Source organism: Pungitius pungitius, chromosome 14 (assembly GCF_949316345.1).
Source record: "Pungitius pungitius chromosome 14, fPunPun2.1, whole genome shotgun sequence".
Classification (NCBI taxonomy): Eukaryota; Metazoa; Chordata; class Actinopteri; order Perciformes; family Gasterosteidae; genus Pungitius; species Pungitius pungitius.
Window position 1 is genome coordinate 8,341,512 of NC_084913.1, and position 22,473 is coordinate 8,363,984.

General features: G+C 41.9%; 2 protein-coding genes across 8 annotated transcripts; one reads left to right on the forward strand and one right to left on the reverse strand.

Annotated features, from left to right (window-relative positions):
• Nucleotides 1–5,611: 5,611 nt before the first annotated feature.
• mtfr1l (mitochondrial fission regulator 1-like) lies at nucleotides 5,612–11,220 on the reverse strand. Of its 3 annotated transcripts, XM_037486951.2 has the most exons (8): nucleotides 11,070–11,219; nucleotides 10,163–10,286; nucleotides 9,903–10,010; nucleotides 9,686–9,795; nucleotides 9,136–9,347; nucleotides 7,826–8,204; nucleotides 7,437–7,598; nucleotides 5,612–7,294 (listed from the first exon to the last, which is right to left on the reverse strand). In XM_037486951.2, exons 2-7 carry the CDS (start codon nucleotides 10,175–10,177, stop codon nucleotides 7,481–7,483), a joined length of 942 nt encoding a protein of 313 aa, XP_037342848.1. In that variant the 5' UTR covers nucleotides 10,178–10,286; nucleotides 11,070–11,219; the 3' UTR covers nucleotides 5,612–7,294; nucleotides 7,437–7,480. The 3 variants fall into 3 exon arrangements, with proteins under 3 accessions (XP_037342848.1, XP_037342849.1, XP_037342847.1); XM_037486952.2 differs by having other exon boundaries at nucleotides 5,612–7,598; nucleotides 9,903–9,989; nucleotides 11,070–11,220; XM_037486950.2 differs by having other exon boundaries at nucleotides 5,612–7,598.
• A 524-nt stretch (nucleotides 11,221–11,744) lies between these two features.
• Nucleotides 11,745–22,327, forward strand: si:ch211-15d5.11 (oxidation resistance protein 1). Of its 5 annotated transcripts, none has more exons than XM_037486462.2 (16): nucleotides 11,745–11,879; nucleotides 12,573–12,786; nucleotides 13,867–14,021; nucleotides 14,259–14,338; nucleotides 14,921–15,043; nucleotides 15,532–15,699; nucleotides 16,723–16,854; nucleotides 16,946–17,130; nucleotides 17,234–17,583; nucleotides 17,675–17,834; nucleotides 18,480–18,666; nucleotides 19,741–19,857; nucleotides 20,467–20,619; nucleotides 20,718–20,813; nucleotides 21,027–21,100; nucleotides 21,197–22,327. In XM_037486462.2, the coding sequence occupies exons 2-16, from the start codon at nucleotides 12,626–12,628 to the stop codon at nucleotides 21,330–21,332; spliced, it is 2,277 nt and encodes a 758-aa protein (XP_037342359.2). In that variant the 5' UTR covers nucleotides 11,745–11,879; nucleotides 12,573–12,625; the 3' UTR covers nucleotides 21,333–22,327. The 5 variants fall into 5 exon arrangements, with proteins under 5 accessions (XP_037342359.2, XP_037342362.2, XP_037342360.2 ...); XM_037486465.2 differs by having other exon boundaries at nucleotides 15,535–15,699; XM_037486463.2 differs by lacking the exon at nucleotides 11,745–11,879 and adding an exon at nucleotides 11,945–12,013.
• Nucleotides 22,328–22,473: the final 146 nt, after the last annotated feature.

The window sequence follows — 22,473 nt, forward strand, 5'->3', positions numbered from 1 at the left end:
TTATTTAAATTAGTAGCTACGTTCCTAAATTTTGTGTAACATTAGACTATTAAACCTAAACGGAGAGTTACGGTTGATGTGGATTTAGTTTTGAGGTTTTTGATTGTAAAGGATCATAAAGTATTGCACGATTAACAGTTTGGCAGGAGAGGAAGTACAGGGTATCACCAAGTTTATTAGAATTCATCTTCATAAATGATTTGTTTCAGTTTCTGTCTCTCTCCCTCTTGAGCTTATTTACTTTTGTTTATTATGCCAAGAACGTATGGTGAATACTGCCATCACCGTTTTTTACGTTCATGTCGGAAGTAATAGAGCTTCGCTTTGTTTGTAGAATCATGAATATTAATCCACACATTTTGTATCATTATTGCTCTTTGAATTTAACACAACACTGACTTTCTAGTTTGTATCAGTGGAGCTTTTGTACCATGAAGCTTTCTAATTTAACAATCCAGCAGTTCTATAATGTGTATGGGACATACTGCATTGCAAATCATTTGTTTGTCAATTATCACTGAGCAAAATGCAAATATATAAAGCATGACAATGAAAACGTATCGTATGTCCTGCAGGGAAGGATGTGTATAAAGAGTCAAATGATATTAAGTGATAGAGACTACCCTTTAACGGCTGTCATCTAAAAATACTAGCAATTACCAATGACCCAGCCTGGCATTACACACACACAGACACACACACACACACACACACACACACACACAGATGTACCAGCATGGGTTACAGTAATGGGCAAATAGATTCCCTAAGAACCTAAGCTAATTAGGCCATCTTGTTATGAGACATCGTAGGAATAGCTTCGACAGGGTACACAACAAGTGATGAGAAATATGCCGTGTGTGTGTGTCTGTGTGTGTGTTTGAGGGAGAGAAGATTTCACTTTACAAAGTCAAATTATGGGTATCTAATGGCCCGACACAACCAAGATCTCATATGGTTACAACATGGCCATCTTTATTTAAAAAAATGTAAACTATTGTAAAATGACTTCAATAAACTCCACTGATTATTAAAAGTTGTTTTTACATTTTTTACCAAGAGTTATAGATGATAAACAACACCCCTTCTGTTGTCTGTTGAATATAAAGGTGAAGCCAATAACAAACCAAATAAATAAGATATGTGCTATTTAAAAACCTTTCAAGGTGTATTTTATTGTCTTCTCATTACGAGATCTTCAGGAATGTGATATTACCCCAAATCACCCAATGGAAATGTGTGTAAACAGTTTAACATTAACACGTTAAAGCATTTTTCTCAGCATGTTGCTGCTGATTCATGAATCTTCTTCATTTAAAGGTGTAAAACTGACATGTCAAACACTGTCCATTTCTCCCACTGGACACTAATCCAAGTGAGTGCAGCCACTTGGCTCCACATGACTCAATGGAGACACCCCTGCCACCACGTAGCCGCTCTCCAGCTGGTCAGCAGCAAACGAGACAGCGGAGTCAGCAGCAACTGACGCTCACCTCAGGCGGGTCGACCTTTGGTCACACCTACACAGGTTTTACTTTTATTGGTTTCATGTTTCAACATGTGGCGAGACCGGCAGTTGCTAAATGAACACAAATTCTTTGAATTCCTAATTTGCATATACAAGAAATCACATTTTATGAGTTATGTGGAAAAGCAGCATTATAATATTGTAAATTATTATGTAAGTGGTGCTATGAGCATACCACAAAACATACAGCTTTTAAAAAGTATTAAAAACCTTCAGAATATCTAGAGGAAGTGCTACGGAAGTTTTAGCTCAGACTGAGAAAAGGCCTTTAAATACTATATGTGTGTTGATTACTTACATTAAGACAATTATTTTTGTATGCTAGATTTTCTGAAATGTCATGTTTAAATATGTAAATTAGGCACTTTCTTATGCAGACTTTTAGTCAATTCGAGAGAAATCTAATAACGCGAATAGACACAAGTATAGTTATTTTTTGCACAATTGTTTGATAAAGAAAAATGTTAAATCAAACAAACATAAATTTGTGAAATAATATAGATGAATCATGTCTATTACAAAGGATATTTCTATATATTTATAAGATGGAGTTTGTTCATCTAATTTTGTAGTCTGATAATAGTTACAAAGGAGATTCATATGAATTAGGCTACACTTAAATCCAAAGCGACTTGTATTTGAACTAATATTGTATCACTAGTTGCTACTTCATCAGGATGGAGAGCCACTGGTATTTTCTTTTGTTTGCCTGTTTGCCTGAAGTTAGCTGTTTTATTCATACCACGCGTTGCTTCAGCCAAGAAATCTGATTTATTAAAGATGGGATCCTTGCTGCTAAACCCCTTAAAACATGGCGGTGGCTGTGATTTACCGGTTGCCACGCCAACTCCCGTGGTAACATGGGAGCTAGTTTGTAACTCTTTGTTTCTTTCCTGTCTTCGATTTAACATCTTTCTCAAGACACTAACTATATGTCACAAGACATTCGTCAAGTATTCATGACAGTTGCGAGTAGGGTGTAAAAGGGATGCAATACCCACAAGTATTGGATTGATATGATAAAAAGTGTATCACAAATGTACTTACAGTACTTGGAGAGCATATTGGCCTGTGTCGTTTTGCTTTTTCGACAAAAACTGCATGATTTATAAATGGCTGACACATACTAGGGCACCATCTGGGATTCACAAACTCTCTCTTATCAATTTCTATAATCAGATCATCACTCGGAGGGAAAAGGCAGACCGAAGGAAAGGAGAATGAGAACACATTGTCTCCCCCTATTTGAGTGAATTTGTTTCACTGCCATGAACCTGGGATCATTTTTCTTTCGTAGATAATTTTCTAGGGACAAATTGTGTCCTCATTTTATAATACGACCAGTTTCCCTTCAACACTTTTGAGATATTTTCCGATACCAGGTGAATCCCAGTGGCAGGATCTGTCAGACTGAAACAAGGCCATGATGATAACTTGCTCCAATTAAGGGACTGACTGATTGAAATGAACACACCGCTGAGAAATCAGGGTGCTGTGACCTCCAAATTCCAATCTGCTTCATCTGTAATCCCATGTCATTACACCGTGGGCTTCTTTTTTATCTCAACTTCCATCCTACTTGTACGTTGTTTGGGTTTTCACGCTACACGGCTGGAAACGGGGGGGGGGTGGGAGCAAATAAGTACGTTTCCCCAAATTGTGAAGGGTGCAGTGTAAGTATTAGCAGATTTGGCCAAATTCAAGTTTTCATTTCATATCAGAATTAGAGATATTTGAATCTGCTTAACATGAAACAGCACAAAAAGAGCAGCGACAGGTCGACAGTGAGAGGCGGCGCAACGACGCACTGAGGGGCCATCAGCAGCTCCACTAATGGACGCAATTTACTTTGCATCACAAAGCAATCATTCTCAAGAAGGCAAAGCCCCCCCTCCCCAAAAAAAAAGACAGAAACACTACAAAGGGTCCCAAAATAGAAACAACATGGTGAATTCAATGGAGCAGCAGACGCTCTTGTGGCGCCGTTCCCGTTCTGACTCATAAGTGTTAGCTTGGCGTCTTTGATGACGCGGGCGGCAGCGTGGGTGACGGTGGGGGAGGGATGCGTGGACAGGGGGGTGGGGGGATTGAGTTGGGGCGGTGGGAGGGACAGCAGATGCATCGCTTGCGGTCCCTTGTCTTCCACTCAGCCCTGGCTTCGTTCTGCGGGTTGTTGCTACGATACAGCATGGGGGCGCTGACCCTCCAACACACACACAATGTTTGTTTTTAGTTGTTGTTTGTTTTTACACATTCTGACAATCATTTCTTCTATTTGTGAAATGATAGAAATGTCTGGCCCAGGTTTTTCAACTTGGTGTGTAGTCAAGGCCGGGTAATTTCAGCTGTGGAGGCCGAACAAACGGCTGTAAACAACAAAGGACTTTGGAGTCAGACTGACAGCGCCATGATGAGCCGTGTTTTTGGTCATCGGGGCAGGTCTCGGCTCTGCGGCGCACTTCCTCTGATGCGGAAGATGAGGAGGACGGATATTGGGAGCAGTTCTCATCATCGTGGGAGCTCAGTGCACTCTGCCTCTTGAATTTCATCTGCAGGGGTTTAAGTCCATTCCCTCTATAGAAATTCACTCTTCGTAACATGGAGGAAACTAAACCCTTGCTTTTGATAATCGTACACAATATCAACAAAATATACTAATTCAACATTGAGATAAGTATCTAAATATAAGTGCCGTATATTTCATCATGTCATGAACATCTCAATAATTCCTATCTCTCTGATGATAAAAAAAATATTACTCTGAATTGGAAATACACTTTAAGACGCTCCCATAAGGGCGGCAATAAATAATAGGCTACCTGCCGTGACATGTTTCCTGCAACACCTGCTCTCTGAAGGGTGACGGAGTGATCCGTGCTCCCCTGGTTCAACTTACGCTCGGCTGTAGCTCACAATCAGCCCTCCTGCTGCGGCCGCGCTTCAAACGTTTGCCGGGTCGATTCATCAAAGGCCCAAACCCTAGCGGTGTTTCTCTCCCAGGCAACGCTTCAAGACTCAAGACAGCGCTCGCTCCACCGAGGGAAACCTAAAAAGCAATTCCTTTGATCCTATTACCCCTGAAAGGAAAACAAGTGGGCTTGAAAGCGGGCAGTCTTAGAACACATTGAGAAAAACGGAGGGAAGCTTGTGTTTCCAGGGGACAGGTCTCCCGGTGAGGAGCTTGCAGCAAAATGAGGAGAAATTGATAGAAAAGCAGAGTGGGGCTGCTGCTTCGCTTCCACTCAGCTCAGAGCGGGGACTTGACTGTGGAGCGACGGGGTCACAGCTGATGCTTTGTATGTCAAAAAGTCAATTCTGAGTCACAAATACACCTGATTCAATTCGGCATGTGACAGTGACACAGAAAGAACTCTCTAAGGGAGTACAACGTAAATTCATCAGTCATACAGAGACGCTCGGGACCAGTAAGACAAGTTTCATTAGCACAAAAAAAACATCAGTGGGGAGAGGAGGTGGATGAGTCAAATTATCTTTTTTTTTAATTCATTCTTATAACAATATAGTCACCAACTGTGAGTGACCACTCAGGAAACTTGCCATTCACATATAACAATCTGCTCTGCAACTATTTCCACACACTCATGGTGATGAAAATGTTCCAATGTCACTTTGAGCTGAAAGCCAGTATTTATAGGATAACCGAGCCTCGTTCTGACACGAGCTGTTAATTGAGCTCTCTACAGACTCCTTGTATCTAAAATAGGTAAGAAGTCTATTGTGGAAGGTAAGAAAGAAGTAGGCCAAGGACTCTTAAAAAAAAAAAAAGACTGATTCACTGAAGGGCAATATTGTCATGGGGAAAGGCTGGAAAAGGTAAAGAATGTGGGTTAACAGTTTAACTCAATGCAAAAGCTATTATCTAAGGGCCAAACATACTTTCATTTAATAAATATGTAACTACGTAGATATTTGTGTCAAATGTGTGTACGTTAACAAACACAAGTTGCTCAGTGTCTCAATTATATTATAGAAATGTTTCATTTTGTTCAACCTCCAGTGTCATCATGTGGTGAATGCTGGCACTGCAGAAACAAAGGAACTGTTGCCAAAGAGAAAAAACGGTCAGTTTCAAAACATCAGCCAATCTTTATTTACAAGTCCTTATGACAATAAAATAAACATACATATGGTGGTGGTGGGTTCCGTCCTGCACGCAAGTAAAATGGTGAAAATCCCTTAAAAGCCAACTTTTTAAGTTGAAAACTGGAAAATCCTCAACTAAATTCTCCACTCTATAAGTTAGCAGGACTAGTAAAGCAGTTGGCAGAGTATGCTGTGTAAGGTTCATCATCTTAGGTAAAGACACGCGATTAATATATTTAAACTTGCATATAGTAGTTTTCCCATTCAGTCATTGTATACTTCACTCTGTCCAAAGAGGAAATTAACTATTGAAAACAATCTCCCAGGACAAGTTGAGGGGAAACTCCAGCAGGACAGAACATCATTTAACTCCACCGCATAGAGCAACACACACTTTAGTTTTCACACTGCAAAACGACACCCCGTCATGCAGGCATTAACGCGACAGAAAGAAAAAAAACAAGTGACACGAGGAGGTAAAACTGGCTTAAGGGAAAGCATGTTCATGTTGTGGGGGTATTTTAATTAAATACTAAGCATTTACACACACACACGAGAGGTAAATAGGGGAATCCTAATGAGGATGAAGATGGAGACATTTAAGAAAGGGCAGGCAAAGAGGGGTGGGCTGATTAACCAAACCCACGGCACTTGAACTAATAAGGGAATAAAATCAGGCAACAGATCCGAGGTAAGGCCGAGACAAGAATATTCAATGTCATCGTCGATACTTTTACTCGTGGCTTTGTCAACACTCTGCATACAGAATGTGTTACAACGTAGGCTCATAAAAAGGTGGTTTCGGGCAGTACTTAAGTATGTACACCAGGTGGCAACCAAAAACGTGTGTGTAAGGAAATCCGTCATTGGCTTTACTGGAAACAGTGATGGGTTTCATTCACACATCTCCTTGGATTTTTACCCCACAGTTAACTCTTTTATATCAGTCCTGTAGTTCTGTGACCATTAATCTATAGATTAATCACAAAAAAAGAGGACAGGCATGAGAGGTGCAGTGGAGCAAGCAACAGCATGTACACAATGCTGTGCATATTTGTAAACACCTGTAATGCAAATAACAGCAAAGATCTGAGGTTTTCCACACACACACAGACACAGTACATTTCTGATCAGTTTCATTTATAGATAACATATTTTCAACTGCAAGAGGGTTTCCTAACACTGAAAAAACAAAACAAAAGTTCATTTGAGACTCTATGAAGAATTTATAAAAAAGAAAAAATAACTGTCATCATACCGGGATGAATAAAGAACATTTTAAAAAGACTTTCCCGTTTTTAAGTCCAAAATCGTTATGTTTGTTTGGAAATCAGCCCCTACACTATGTCCTTTGACAAAATGAAATAAAAAGTTGCATGAGAAATCACAATAGCCCAGACATAGTAGGTTTCTGGAAAAAAGTCTTTTGAGAACTTATTCAAAAAAATGTTTAGCACCAAAGTCCTTTTTCCAGAGAGAAACTAACTGGGTGCAATATGCGATTATTGTTATCAGGAGTTGGAAGATCTTCCTCACAGATACTCAGCAGATACTGAATGTCTGAGGCACAGGGGCTTCATTCTAGCTCTAGCCAACAGCTATTGCCTCAGGCCTGAGGAGCAAAGTCATGGATCCACGGGTATATATTCCACAGGCAAAGGCCTAAAATAATGAGAAAATAACAAAACAACAACTAAGAACGAGCTAAAACATTCCCCATGATAACTTGCCACACGTGTTCAGGAGCTCATGATACAAAATATTTAAAAAACAAAGTACTTTCTAGAACCCTCCCATGACTTACATGGAGCAGCAGGATTGGGTATCGATGATAAACACGTAATCAGCCTACTTCCGTTTCACAGCTTCTGTATCTTCTTCCTTCAGGACAAACTTTTTTCTCAGAACTTCTGAAATTAGAGAAGCGGAGTCCTCCTCTCTGAGGGACGTACAGCCTCGGTTGTAACTGCAATGACACCCAGCAAAAAGTAGAAACAATGTCAGAGCAGGTACACAATGTAATACTCATGACGTTTGTGCATATAAATAAAAATCATCTTTCAAACAGGCAGTTTCTGTGTAAAGGCGTCTTTGTTTTTGTTTTTTTAGCTAGGAGTGAAATTAGAAGACAGAAACCACTCTTGTGTTTGCAATTCAAACAACACATAACAAAGTCCAACAGACAACTCTTACCGGTCTTTGCTCATCTTCATGCGGTTCATGTCCTTCAGGATGTCCATAACATCAGCAAAGCTGGTCGATTTTGATAGAGACACTGTATCCTCCTCCGCCTCCCGGAACTCCATGCTCGGTCTGTCCAGGTCAAAGGTTGCTGATGCCGTCATGGAAACGGGCAGAAGAGGGTCAGGGACCAGCTCCGACACTACAGAGACCACATCTCCCTCCTCTTCTTCCTCCTCTTCTTCCTCCTCCTCCTCCGTGACATCACTAATGACAAAGGAAGCGGCAGCTGTAGCAGCCGGCTGATAGGGCGCTGTCTCGAAGGGCGCCATGGAGAAGCTCATACTTGTGTCGTCAGGGGAGAGCAGGTCAGGGGTCACAGGGTTGGAGTCTGAACAGAGAAAAGAACCAGAGGAGGGTAGAAATAATAATCTGTAGTTGTTTAACGCTTGGGGTGGACAGTGCTGAGAGAAGGAGGCAGAGCTGCTATAAATATCAGAAGCACACAGTTCAGATGCCATTTCTAATGTCAACTTCTGGCCTGAGCTATTGTTGCTTCGAGTGGATGATCTCCACAATTATACCTGGAGTAGAGTGCTTTGGGAGAGTCCACACTCCAATCAATCACATTTCTTTTAGCAGTATGTGATTTCTTCATGAGGCAAGCACCTATTCTTGGTTTCCTCACCTAAAAGCCTGAATGCTTCTAGGATCCCATTACCTACCTCGAAGGAAGGCTGTAAAATTATATTTAAAAAAACCAACACTGTTAGTGAACATGTAAGCCTGAACTCTATGAGGACATTTTATTGTTTGCAGCCTTGGTACAAAAATAACAGAATTTAAGAAGCAATAAAGGAGTGTTTAGATTATACACAATAAGTTGATCTTTCTTGTGGGGTTTTTCTAGAAATCAGAAAGGATCTTTAAAACCAGTGGGAATACAATATTTTTGAATGTGAAACTTTTTCCTCATAGAGCTACCCCTGAATCGCCGGCATTATCTTTTGCCACTGACCTACAGTAAAGTAATGCCAAGACATCTTAGTATCAAAGAGCTTTAGGAGAATCGGGGAAACTGACTAAGCAACAAAAGGACTACAGTCATCACAAAGACAGGATCTCAGCGCTGAAACTCAATTTAGCCAGTATCATTCAACACTGTTATGAGCAGCTTCATGAATCCTAGTGTGAAGTATGAATAAAGAATGTCAAGTAAAGTGTAAAACCAGTTCTCATGATTACTTTAAATTAAAGATAACAATCTACTGTGGACAAGTCTATATTGTGGGTAAACCTTAATTGCTGCCTTGATTGCCTACCAGAATCGCTTGCGACAATCTTGGCGATCTGTGCACGGAGCCTGCTGAGCTCGTCTTGCAGGGCAGTGGTACGGTTCATGGCCGTCACCCCAGGCTTCCTGAGCCCCTCCACCCGTTTGCCCTCACGCCGGAAGTTGGGTACAGATGAGTTCCTGTGGAGCACCAGGAGAGGCGTGGGCCGCCATTCATGTTTCAGAGGTCGACTGTCACTCCTGAGAAGAGAAAAGTGGGCGATAAGTGTTGCGGAACAGTATTCTCACATCTCTCACTTCGCAGACTTTTCAGTAAATGCCCTAGTACTAATCAATACTTTAATATCAGTTTATTACAGTAGCAGCTGGATCCAGTAACACTCAAATAATACATTTTTTTGTTGAATGTATAATGTTCAGTTTTTGCCACAATTTACAGCTGCAAAATTAATCTTATACAGTGCACTATGTTCTTTTCTGGTGTGAATGTGCACCTATTAAGATGGAAGCTGCAGTTATTGATCAGTGACTTGGCAGTACTCCATAACCTTACTGGTTGTGTCTTTGGGCACTCTTACCGCACTCTGGCATACGTCTCTTCTTCATCTGCAACAATCCAGGCTATGTCGGCCAAGGTAGGCACAATGGGGCCATCCCTAGGCCGAAGACTGGGCATGCCCGGTAGTTCCTGATGCACAAAAAACACAAGTTGGTGTTGCATTAAGAAGCATCTCTATTACAATATATATAGGTTTAAAATAAAATAAATACATGCAGGACGTGTTGGATATTTACCTGGAAACATGCTCTCTGAGGAGGTCTAAGTGGAAGAGTGGAACCTATTCTCCTCACCACACTACGGGTGGATCCATGAGGCTTATTCTGCCAGATAGGAATAACTTCCTGTAAAGCATATATTTTAAAACGGTCGCTCTACAAAGTGTTGTACTTGAATGTCAGTCTCTTAGTCTATCATTTGCATAATTGCACAGAAAGGCAGTGTTAAGTGAAACAGTGTTAATAGACATCATTTACAGCAAAATAATCAAACTTACTGGATCCGTTTCCATGGTGATGATGTTGCATTCACTGGGAAGTTGCACACCAATGCTTGGTGCTTATAGTGGCGGAGATGGAGCAGTTCAGTAGACAGATGCCATGTCACATCAATAGCCAACTCTTGGAAGATAAATTAGCGATTAGTTTGAGCATTTGTTAAGAGACACAAGCAGGACTGCAGTATTCGACACACAAACATAGAGAAAATTGCTTAGTAAGATTAGAAGTCGAAAAACTTATTTGATTATTTTCATGATCTTAATTTTATATTCTTTAAATACATTAGTATGAGGGGAATTATAGAAACAGATAGGCTGTCGATGACGGAAGGCATTTGATACAAAACGCATGAAAATGATTGGTCTTAACAGGGTATTTCTTATGTTTTACTTTAGAGGGTAAACAATAACAAAACATCTTAAAGACATTAAATGATTACCGCTAGCTAATAACGGGATTCTCAAAAAGGTTTGGGGAACCAACTCTTAACGGGCCATCGATGCTTGTCATACATACATTAAAGATGTTAAACAAGGAAAGAATCATCATTGCTAATATAGCGGGCTAACTAACCTCTTAACATTACCGTTAAATGTTGAACAGCTAACGTTAGCTTTGATTGTATCGAAGCTGCTTCTACTGGCAGTTTTTAACAAAGACACCGGTGATGGAGAATGATGATAGTCAGAAAAATAGCTCGGATGCGATAGTTTGTGAGTAGCTTTGCTCAGTTGGTGGGTAGCTAACGTTACGGGTATATGAGTGACCGTCAGTTAGCTTTAGCAGCAGCATCATCAACGGCCCCCCGGTTTGACCCTCAACGTACACCAACACGACTATTTTTCACCGTGTAGGCCTTCACCCCAAAGGAAATACAACCAACGCTGCAAGAGCGTAACTTACGGTGGATTATGCCAATAAATTGGAACGCTAAAGCAGTATAATTATTCACGAGCAGCCGCTTCTCCCCTTCGTCTTGCGGCTTGGAGTTGTGTGTTTTTCCTCATTAGGCCGGAAAACCTGTGCCTTCATTTCCTGTGATTTGATTGGCTGGAGCCCCGTCAGCTTTTTCATTTTTTCATTTTATTTATTTATTCGGAACTAGTGTAAGAACGCCCCCAGAGGTGGATGTGAGAAGATACTACATAGTAAAAAAATGTGTTATTTTATTTAAAAATGTATTTATTTTATTGAAAATAAATATAAAATATTACAATAACCATTTCTATGCTTGTAAATCCTCACATTTCTCTTTTTCTGTGACTACATAGAGCAGGATTGAGAAAATAATAGTCTTTGTTGGGGAACAACAAGAGACATAACACAAAACAAAAACATCAAAATAACATATAACTGATACAAGGGATGAATATTTATATATATATATATATATATATATATATATATATATATATATATATATATATATATATATATATATATATATATGGAAATAAAAATAATGACCTAAGAATAAGTAAATAAGTTTTTAAAAAGGGACTTCAACATAGACTGTATATAACTCAAGATGCATCCCTCCCGTCTACTTCCGCCTCCGCTTCTGTTAGCCGACCTGCTGGGATACCTCTTGACTGGGCGGAGCTTCACTATTGAACTTGTAACTCTTACTTGCGATGATATCACAACACTGCAATATAAGAAAATATGCGCTCATATGACCGCGGCCCGTCTCCATCCCTGGGCAAGGCACAGGTCGGTAAATATACTGCTCAGTTAGCATGATGCCTCCGTGAACTCTTCGTGTCTGTTGCGCTGCTGATGTCGTATTTGGTTCCTGCAGCAGCAGCAGACTCGATTGTTCTGTCGTCTAAAATGCTGACTTCACGGTGATTATTGCACGCCGAGCATTGACGGGAACCCGCCTGTGATCATTTTAATAATATGATCATATGGGTAATGCGAAGGATGCAGGACCATAGCATGCTGCTGTTTATTCAGAGTGTGTAACAGGGTGTAAGCCTTGTAATGCGGTAGGAGATGAAAGGAATGTAGCCAGGTTGCGTTCCCTAATATCTTGATCGGAGCATACTCTTGTGGTTGTCTTAACTAAGCTGTGCGCTGTTAAGAGTGACTGTTGTCCTTTTTAAAAAGAAGAACCATAACCTTTTTTATGTGTAATATTATTTTACTTTATTATTACAGAATTATTAATCTACTGGGAAGTGTAATATGTACTTAGTCAGCATCAGAGGCTCACCATTGAAATATGATAGCACACTCAGATTATATGGATCGATTGTCAACCCATCTCCATTACCCTGCAAGATGTATAGCTTACTTCCTTATTGGGTCATATGGCTGCAGGTAGAAGTTTTACCATCCCTCCCCCCCCCTCCGCCTGTTAAAATGTAATCCCAATGACATATGACTCCCTGTCTTGTGTAGGTGAAACTGGGGCAACTGGTAGGCATGGGGAATAAAAGGAGGCGGAAGGATGCATGCTGAGCCCCTCATCCATCTGCAACCACCGCAAGCCTCTGACTAAAGCAAAACAGAAAATGGCTCAGTCCGTGAGGAGGCAGGAAACCCCAGGAGCCATGGACCACGAGCCCCAGAGGGATAAGACCAGGACCGGCTACTTTGGCAACGTCAAGACCAGGTCAGCCATGTAAATACATGGATTACTGTAGGGAAAACAAGGGGAAAGCTCTGAGCAGACATGTGACGTGTTTGGCTGGCAATCGCTTCTCAGATTTATTGATTCAGTCTTTCATTATTGTCATAACAAGGGTTACATGTTATGGTTAAAATAAAGAATGTGTCGTGCCAGACTACGACACAAATAGCAATGCTTGTTTAGAACAAAACAATCAGCTGGTTCCATCAACTGTCAATAAAAGACTCCGAGCTCCATCAAAGAGTATCATGTGGGGGAGAGGTACAACACAAACATTTCCTTTAGACAACACCCACTCCCCCTATAAATATCTCCAATCTTCTCCATTCTGTCACTCACGCTTCAAATTCTTAGTAAAAATCAATCCTTCAATCTCCCCACTATTAAAGAATATAATGTATATTTTCATCTTGAATGATCATGCAATTTAGTGAAAAATAAATAAAAAGAATTTGAACTTTTGAATTCACATGGCTTTGAAGGTGTGTACTGTTGCTCTTTTCTTTCCCGTATGATATCAAATTAAATATTATTAGGCTTTTCACCCTCTTTTTTTCACCGACCAAAGACTTTGAAGATGCCACCCTCGGTTTTTATTGTATGGGGAAAGGTATTTTATTTCACAGACCAACAAATAACTAATGAATTGAGAAATGATAACTCATATCCATTTGTACGTTTGAACCTGTAACAGAAACTGGGAGGAACATTTGACAAAATAATACATTTAGTAGCTGCTTTATAGACAGATGTTCCAGTAATAGCCAGGGATTTATGAAGTGTTTGTGGATCAATAGTTTTGCGGCAGCATTTTAGACGACGGGTGAATGATCCGTGGGCTGCTTTTCTCTGTTATGTAAAAGAAGAACGTGGGAACCTTTTTTATTAAAAACAAACAAACTAACAATCAAACAAAGCAGAACAAATAAAGAATGAAAAATAATAGTTGGATAGCAACTAAATGTAAATTCAGTTTGAGGGTGAATTTATAGTTAGTTCATAACATACTCCCAGTGTGTTTGACAGTATCCGATGTCACGGTTTATTTTTGCTCGTTCCCAGGCTGGGATCCAAGCTTCCTCCGGGTGTCTCTCAGCCTCCACAGTTTGCCAAGCGGCCCTGGGAGACTCCACCCGGCGTCCAGCGTCCGCAGAGCCGGCCCCTCGACCACACCCCACACATCCGAAACCCTAAACTACGGCAGTACTACCTGGCAGGTGCGCTTACACCGTTTGTCATCCCCTCGGTTTGCATTGAGTCGAAGGCCAAACGCAGGGCAATTTCAACTTTGAATTTACATTTTATCCCACCGAGTCGTCCTTGTCTTTGCATGAAGTCATTTTTATGGAGGGAAATGAGCTGAAGTCTATCACTCCTGTTACTAAACAGCGATGACGCGCTGGACCTCGAGATGTTTTTGTGTGACAAAAGTTGTTTTTTTTCCCCTCTCACAGGGACTTCGTGGGACCTGAACAATACTGCAGTGAAGCAAGAGCATTTGAGTGGACCATTAGATGACCGCACAAGCAGCACCGTAAGTCACATGTTTTTTGTTTTGGACTTGTGTCTTGTGAGAACAATTGAGACATAGACTCGGGAAGTTGGGAAGCCACAGACCTGGATTTATTGGTGCAACCTAGATGCCGTCTGATGAGGTATGCTGGGGCAAGCCTTTTTGTGCCTTATGATTGGTTTCACAATTTATGGTCCTGAGGAAGTCTAAGGTTCAGAGTTGCGTGTCAGAGTCGTTGGAGACGTCCACAAAACGTCATGGGAAAACAGAGTCTGTTTCGCAGCCTCTACAACAAATACAGCCGCAGGAATAAACATTTGGATGTTTATTTAAAGGTATTTAACTGATGGGTTTTTTATTGTTCTTCTGAGTTGCTAAATAGTTTTTGTGATTTTTACATTATTTAATGATTTCCCTCTGTACGACCGAGGTAAACCTTTTATCTATGTGTCATCCATTTTCTTTTCATACTGAACTTCCTTTATTTCTCTCATAGCTCACTGCTTGACTGAAGATGGATGCAATAACATATTGTGCATGAATGAAGAGATTTCTTTTGATATTGGTTTTAGAATTGAATCTTTTCCTATGTTGTTGTTTCAGGGTCTCAGTGGGGACACGGTATTCAGCGTCTCATCTCACTTCAACAGTCATGGTCCTTCTTCGGCGGAAGACGGGGATATTGGTCACCGTCCCTCCTCTTCTGCTACCCGCGTTCCTAGAGAGGTACAAATGAATTGTAAGCCCATGTGGGCACAGTGTGAATGTTACGTGTGGAAAGGGATGGGTATTTTTTTTTTTTAATCCTGCTTTGGCGGAACCGATTTGTAAAACAAAGCATTTCCCCTATGTCTCTTATTACGTGAGATGTAAGTATTTATACCTTCAGAAGGAAGTGGGTTTCATCTTTAATCCACTTATGAAATCAATACTTCACCACAAAACCTATTTTGGCTAACAAACAGAGACTGATAGTTTTGTATTTGTAAACTCAAGTGAATTTTAACACCATAAATTGCTGTATTGTCGCTGTACAAATATGTCTGCAGCTCTTCATTCTCAACCCTCATGTGTGGCATGGAGGTAAGATCTGACTGCAACAAAGGGAGGTGGGGGAAATGCTGGCCTGTAGAAAGAGGAAGTAGTCACTCGTGTCACTGTGTTGTGTGTATTTCAATGTCAGAGCTATTCTTATCATGGCTTCCATTCCAAAGCAGCTGGTCGTCCTGAAGGGAAAAAACCCTTCCGCTGGTCCAGTATCGTCTCAACAAGAACTGGACTCCAAACCTAAACCGAAGCGAGAGGCGGATCCGGAGTCTTTGGAAACCCTTGTTGCTCAAACTCAGCCTCCCTCACCAGAAGCAGAATATGACAAACTACTGGTAAGTTAAAAAAAAACATCTTCCTGTTTCTGCATGATCTGCATTTCCAAATCAACTCAACTAAATACATGCACAAAAAAAATAGTTTGAGATTGTTGTTGTTAAATTGAGTAATTTAGGGATCAAGAGCAGAATCTGAAACAAAGGGTTTAAACAAAGTCTTCATTAGTGAGTAAGGAGATTTGGAGTTTGTAGGGAAAACAGACCGCAGAGGCATTGGGCAACCACAGGATGGACCCGAGACACATGAATTCACAGGATTCAGGCAAACATATCAGCCATTTAGATATGTAGTTACATGGTGGAGAAAGACGTGATTTAAAAAAACATAACTATGGCGCGGTTTCATTTAAGTGGGCTTGGGCCTAGTGTTGTGCATAATGGCTCACTAATAATGAATGTAACACTAAATAGAGTGAGAACTCTATCAGTTGTGTCGATTACACCTGTGTTTACCCTTCAATGACATGTCAACATTGATGCTTTGAAAAGGGCATATTAAAAATAAACTAGAAAACCCCGTTAACCACGTTGACCGACTGACTAAACAAAGCCGTTGTAGTTTTCAGCAGGAGCTTGATGAATCTCGGGTGCGTGGGTTGATCTCCAGACAGACACCCACAGGCAGAGGAAGGACAGACAGCGGACAAAACACAGGGACACAGGGCTCAAATTACTACATAAGGAGTCATTTGAATTAAATTAGATGCTTTTATCCAATAATAATAATGTTAATCGTGCAAGATTGATGTAAACATGTGTGTGTGTTGTGTTAACTTATTTGAATTGCCGTTTTCGTCCAACAAAAAGTCCAAACCACATATTTGTAATAATTTAAAATGATCAATGGCAAAGCTAAAACCAATAAATATTCAGAATTCATGATGTAGGGATGAGTTAAACGCTTAATCAAACCTAAACATGTCTGTTGACCAATCATTCCGGCTCGAATTGGAACACTAGGCACATTTTTGTTGTTGTTGTTGTTGTTGTTAATGCCGATACCATTTGTGATAATGACAGGATGTGGAGGCGGTCCCGATGCCCGATGGACAGCTCTGCCTATTGGCTCTGCCCCCAGAGTGCTGCCAGGGGGAGGGACCAGGGGCCATTCGGTACCTCAAACTGTTCTGCCGCTACATCACCGACAGGAAGGTCGTTGTGAGCAGCACATCTGTCCAGCTGATGCCCTCTGTTGAAGTAGAACATCCGAACACTAACATCGCCTCTTTCTGTCCCTGTTCAGGGGGTGGTTTCAGGTATCTTATTGGTGACGTCCAACAAGATCTTTTTCGACCCGTGTAAGACACACGCCCTGGTGAAGGAACACGGATGTGAGGAGTACCTCCTCTCCTGCTCCGTTGACAATCTGGCGTCCGTCGCCTTCTTCTCTGACATCTCACATGTGCGATTCAACACGTCCCAGCAGAGGTCAGCAACGATTCACTGTTCCTAACCCTAAACACGCACGTAACCGGATTACATGAAAAGTCAATGGAACAAAGTCTTTTTTTATTATTTCTTTTTTTACCAGGAGAAAAGCCAAGAAAAATGTCCAGAATTTGAACACCGCCCAAAGACAAGCAGGCGGCTTCCCGACCCCGAAGGGGGAGTCGCTCCCGGCCTGGGTGTCCGTGGCCACATCAGATCTGTCCCATCTGGCCCTCCAGACCAAACAGGTCTGTGGGGACGAGCAGGAGGCCGAGAGCAGAGGCGCGTCGGAGGCTGAGGCGGAGCTCGATAGCAGCCCTCTGGAGGTGCTGCCAGAGGCGTCCGCCGCGGGCGACTTGGGGGTGTCTGGGGCCGCAAGCCTTCCTTTTGGCGGTCAAGAGGCGGAGACGCCCCGCACTGATGAAGCGGGGTCTGGGAAGAGTTGGACCGCAGGTAACGGATGTGAATACAGTGGCTTATTGTCTCTGTTTTTCTATGTTCCTTCTCGATAAGTCAGCCCTGGCTCTGTGTTCACTTCCCCCAGTGCCTTGGAGTTCGTCGGATGGAAACCCCGGGGGTCTGAGGTTTTTGCGGCTGCGGGTTCAGCCGTCTGCAGGAAAGAAAAAGGGGGCTGGGGGCCTTCGGCTGGGGTCGTCGAAACCTTTACATAGAAAAGATGCCTGGCTCGCTCTTTCAGAAGAGAGGTACTACAGTAACTAATGACAGCCAACCATACGTGGACTAGAGATTTAAAGGGATACTCCAGACATTTAGATCACAATTGGGGGACTCGTAAGAGCCTCATTTTAAGTGCAGAGGCTATTTTCATACCGCGTCAAGACTGTCAGCGGTTTGTTGGGCAGAATATTTTCCTCCCATCTAGTAATGTACTTAAGAACAACACAACGCTGTGACGTTGTCTGGCTCATTTTAAGTCAATCTTTGGAAAGCTGCTCTGTTGTGGACACTTCATCTACTTGTGATTCTCAAACTGATGGCTTCAGTTGAATATTTACTTTCCCTGTCAACTAATCTCTTTTCATTCCGTGAACATTTTAGTAAAAGTACAAAGGTTATTGAAAGGGCGCCCAAACAGTAACTATTTAACGCTGTCGGGGGGGGGGGGGGCAGGTAACCCAACACAGTAATCTAAACACTGTACTTGAGTATTATTCGGACCCACATACCTCAGTTGAAAATAGAATTACTAATGTATTCTTTTAATGAGTCAATTAAAAGCTTTCAAACGCTCCTCTTGCGTCTCTTTCTGACCCTGTTGACGCAGCTGTTGGGATTGTTTGCCTTTTCAACATGTCTGAGGGGCCGCTTTGTTCCCCCCCCCCCCGCAGCTCCAATGAGCTGCGCGCCTACCTCACCCACTGTCGACCAGACCTGTGTATACTCGAGGGAGAGGAGGATGAGAGGGAGGCGGACCGGGATGAAGAGGAGTTTGTAGTCATTGAGGACGAAGAGGAGGAGGAAGAAGAGGAGGCGGACGTGTTCCAGAGGCACCGCGGCTCAGGGGACGACTGGGAGGTGAGTAGGTTCACTTCACTCTCGCAAGGAGAGCTTTTTTTTCCTTTTTTTTTCCTTGAACATTGGTGCCCTTCAAGCAAGTGTGTTCACAATCAAACTTGATTGTGAACACACTTGAAGGTTAGCGTCTTTAAAGACAGAAGTGCCTCTCGTTCTTTCTCACAAGAGATTCTTGTGTCCGTCGCCCTCGTTTTGGGTCCTTGTGAGTAGATGTATGTGTGTATGTATGTATGAGTGTTGTGTCGTTCGAGGCATTTGTGAGGAACATGTGGATTGAGATTGAATTCTTTTCAAATGGGTGGGCACGTTTTTAACAGACAGAGGAGAGAGTGAAGTGAGACCCGCTTGGTGCGGCTGGCATTTAAAGGGCATGCGGGCAGGAGCCTTATCGGCTGATGTTTTGCAAATAAAGAAAGCAGATTTTATTTTGAGTTTTTTCTCCTGACAAAGAGTGGTCCCGTGTGCTCGGCAAAAAGGGCTAAAAAGATCTTCGGGCCTCCATGGAGAAGTTTAAAAAATGCCACTCGCCTGAGTTAACAGAAGGCTGTAAAATTGTCTCTGTGCTGCAGCAGCTGTTACGGAGGAAAATGTGCTCATTCATGAATGATTGGTGCGAGTTCTGTTTTGCAACCCAGCTTCAGCAACGACAGGTTGAGGACGGGTCCAGCCTGTCGTGGGCTCGAGTGCCTCAGTCGGATCGTCTTAAGGACAGCGCGTGCAGGAGGGCAGAAGTGGCGGTACTTTGTGTAAACACTTGAGGAGTGTGGTAACACCGGTTTGGGTCGTGTTTAGATACCTATGTGACGTCCTAAACTTGTTTCGTGATCATCAGCCCGACGGCCATCTTGGCCGGGCATTTGATTCCCTCTAGCTGGTAATGAAGAACGATGTGGTAATGGAATGTATGTCCGGTTACTGGTTGGCCCAATCAGACGGTCCCACCTGCACCACTGTATCCCATCTTGGTCATTTTTTTTCTTCTTTTTTAGTGAAAATATTAATGTATCCCAAACTTGGTTTGGGAGTGTAACACCCTCACCAATTATTTATTGGTTCTTCAATGTTTTTTTGCAGATGGTGTTAATGGAGGATAGTGGGGACAAACCAGGCCTGGTCATCGACAGGGAACCGGATGGACTCAATGACATCGTACAGAGCAGCCATATTTTAGAGGCCTCACATGTCAGAGAGGTGGGTCTCGTATATAATCTCACCCCATTTTTGTCTTTGTAACAAATTAAAACTGATTGTCTAAAGAATCGTGTTGCACCATCAAAACCTTGATGAACGTGTGACTGCAAAAGAGATGAGTAATTGTAACTGGTACTTTGAGACTTCAGAAATGTGTAAAGAGACGTCTTCAGCCTTTCAATTAGCAGTAAAGCAATGTGTAACATATAAATAAAACTGAATGTGTTCTGTAAAAATAGTTGTATTCTTGCACACATGATGTTTGAGGTATAATTATCCCATTCAATTTTTCCCACGCTATACTATTTTCATACGCATATATTTGCTTTAGCTAACAATAATTCATATCTTTCACTTCTTAAAGCTTTAAAATGCACAAAATAGTTTTGTTCAGTCAGTTTGCAAATATGAATCTCATCGAACGAACCAGTTTGTGTGGTGCAGCTTTTTTTATATAATAGTTATGTCCTTTTTAGTAAACACTTGTGGTCAAAACTACACTTTGTGGTATTTAAAAGATCCAGAGTAAGAGTTCACTGATTGCTGCACAGATTTAGATCTCAGCATTTGGTCCGGTTTGTCCATAGATGTGCTTCGTTCTTCTTTCAGCTGTGTAAGGAGCTTCCACCGAGGACAGTCGGCTACAGCTGGCAGCTGACCTACAGTACGTTCCGGCACGGCGCCAGCCTCAAGTCCCTCTACAGGAAACTCCGCGCCACAGACTCCCCTGTGGTTGTTGTTATCAAGGACGCTCTAGACGAGGTGGATGAAAACACTGTGTTCCCTCTAATATTGATTTTGGATGCTACTTGAATTTAATTGTGTCTTGTTGCCGTGTCTTGTGGCTTTTATTCATCTAGATATTCGGGGCCTTCCTCTCTCACCCCCTGAGGCCCAGTGAGACGTTCTACGGCACAGGAGAAACTTTCCTCTTCATGTTGCATCCTCGCTTCAAGGTGAGCCAATGAATCCTCTGCTTTTGTTTTTAGTTCTGACAATTTGTTAAATATCTGCTCAATATCACAATTTTTTTTTTTTTTGGTGTGGCGTCAAAATTGAATTAAAGGCTTTTTTGATGGTTGCGTAAGACAAGATTTTAGTAAAAGTAATGAGACAAAGTTTGACAGCAAGCCCTGAAGCGGTTTTGTGGTTGTTCCTTTCCTCTGCAGTGCTTCAAATGGACCGGAGACAACTCCTTTTTCATCAAAGGAGACTTGGACTCCTTCGCTATTGGCGGAGGCAGGTAATGCATTTTCACAACTTCCCAACAAACTTTTTTTAATGTCTAAAATATGAATTCGATGGGAATTTCAGCAATTTCTCCTATCTTTATCTTCAGCGGTCACTTTGGTCTTTGGGTGGATGAGAATCTGTACCTGGGGCGCAGCAACCCCTGTTACACTTTCAACAACTGCTGCCTCTCGGAAACAAACGACTTCCGAGTCATGGAGCTGGAGGTGTGGACGTTCACCTGAAAGAGGTCGCCGGGTTTCCCCTCTTGACTCTCATCGCTGCCAGAGAGACGGCGTCTGCTGCACCACAGAGCAAACACACACACACACACACACACACACACACACACACACACACACACACACACACACACACACAGCCGCCAACATGAACTCTTACAAACTGCTGGATTCATCCATGTGATTTAGTCCTGAGGAGGAACTGAACTTTACAAGGCACTGCGATGACCCAGGGTACGGGGTTTAATGTTGGATGGTTTCATGGTCGTCTCGTTCCCGTTGGTTTGGCAGGAGAAATGTCAATGTGTACTGAATTGGATTCTTTTGAGTCCGGGAATTAAGTCTCACAAAATGCACTTTGTTCTTTATGTGAATCAGTAACTTAATGATATTAACATTTGTCATGTGAATATGACGGTGAGCCTAAAGCTTTCATATAACTGTGCTTGGTTAAAGGTGGAAGTTCACAACACATATTTGTCTTCTCGTGAATAGATTTGTCCAGTGCAAACAAAACTACACACACAAAGCCCTGATTCCCACAAGCACCTGTCACTGAACACTGATCAATTTGATGGGTTTTCATCAATTACTGCCATAGACGGCAGAAATGAATACTGGAGATAATGATGTGCAAACACTCGGAAGTCAAGCTTTTCAATTGAAAAACAGCTGCACTTACAATGGATAATGAACTCTTTTCAGTTGAAGTGCTGATTCAACTGTATCCATTCCATGCCAGAACAAAACCGATCTTACATTGTACAGCATTGTGTTATAGTTGGTAAAAGCTGCAAAGTGACCATATAAACAGTCTAATTGTGTAGCACATGTTGCCAAAAAGAGACACGAGTCATTTTGTACAAAGACAAAACATTTTAATTATTTCCCCCTTGTGGAAGAAAATGGCACTGGTAGTTTACAGAATAACCGATTCCTCCCTAAAGGCTTATCAATGAGTAAGAGGAGGATCTTCTTTGACCTTTCACACATGTCTATCAAGTTTTGCTGTTACTATTTAACATTACTTGTGTTGATCCCTGTGCTCAGGGTGACTAGGACCTGTAGAGGAAACATTGTATGTATAAACAAATTAAAGAGACATAAAATAGCTGATGTGCGATCCGGATTGTCACCTTTTTTT

Excerpts from the sequence above, each read along its gene's own strand:
- mtfr1l (XM_037486951.2), bottom strand. Across the intron at positions 9,348-9,685 it reads GAGACGTATGCCAGAGTGCG|GAGTGACAGTCGACCTCTGA; the intron begins GTAAGAGTGCCC and ends TTCTCTTCTCAG. Across the intron at positions 8,205-9,135 it reads GATTGTCGCAAGCGATTCTG|ACTCCAACCCTGTGACCCCT; the intron begins GTAGGCAATCAA and ends TTCTCTGTTCAG.
- si:ch211-15d5.11 (XM_037486462.2), top strand. The coding sequence starts at position 12,626 with ATGCTGAGCCCCTCATCCATCTGCAACCACCGCAAGCCTCTGACTAAA. Across the intron at positions 19,858-20,466 it reads AGGCCTCACATGTCAGAGAG|CTGTGTAAGGAGCTTCCACC; the intron begins GTGGGTCTCGTA and ends TTCTTCTTTCAG. Across the intron at positions 20,814-21,026 it reads TGTTGCATCCTCGCTTCAAG|TGCTTCAAATGGACCGGAGA; the intron begins GTGAGCCAATGA and ends TTTCCTCTGCAG.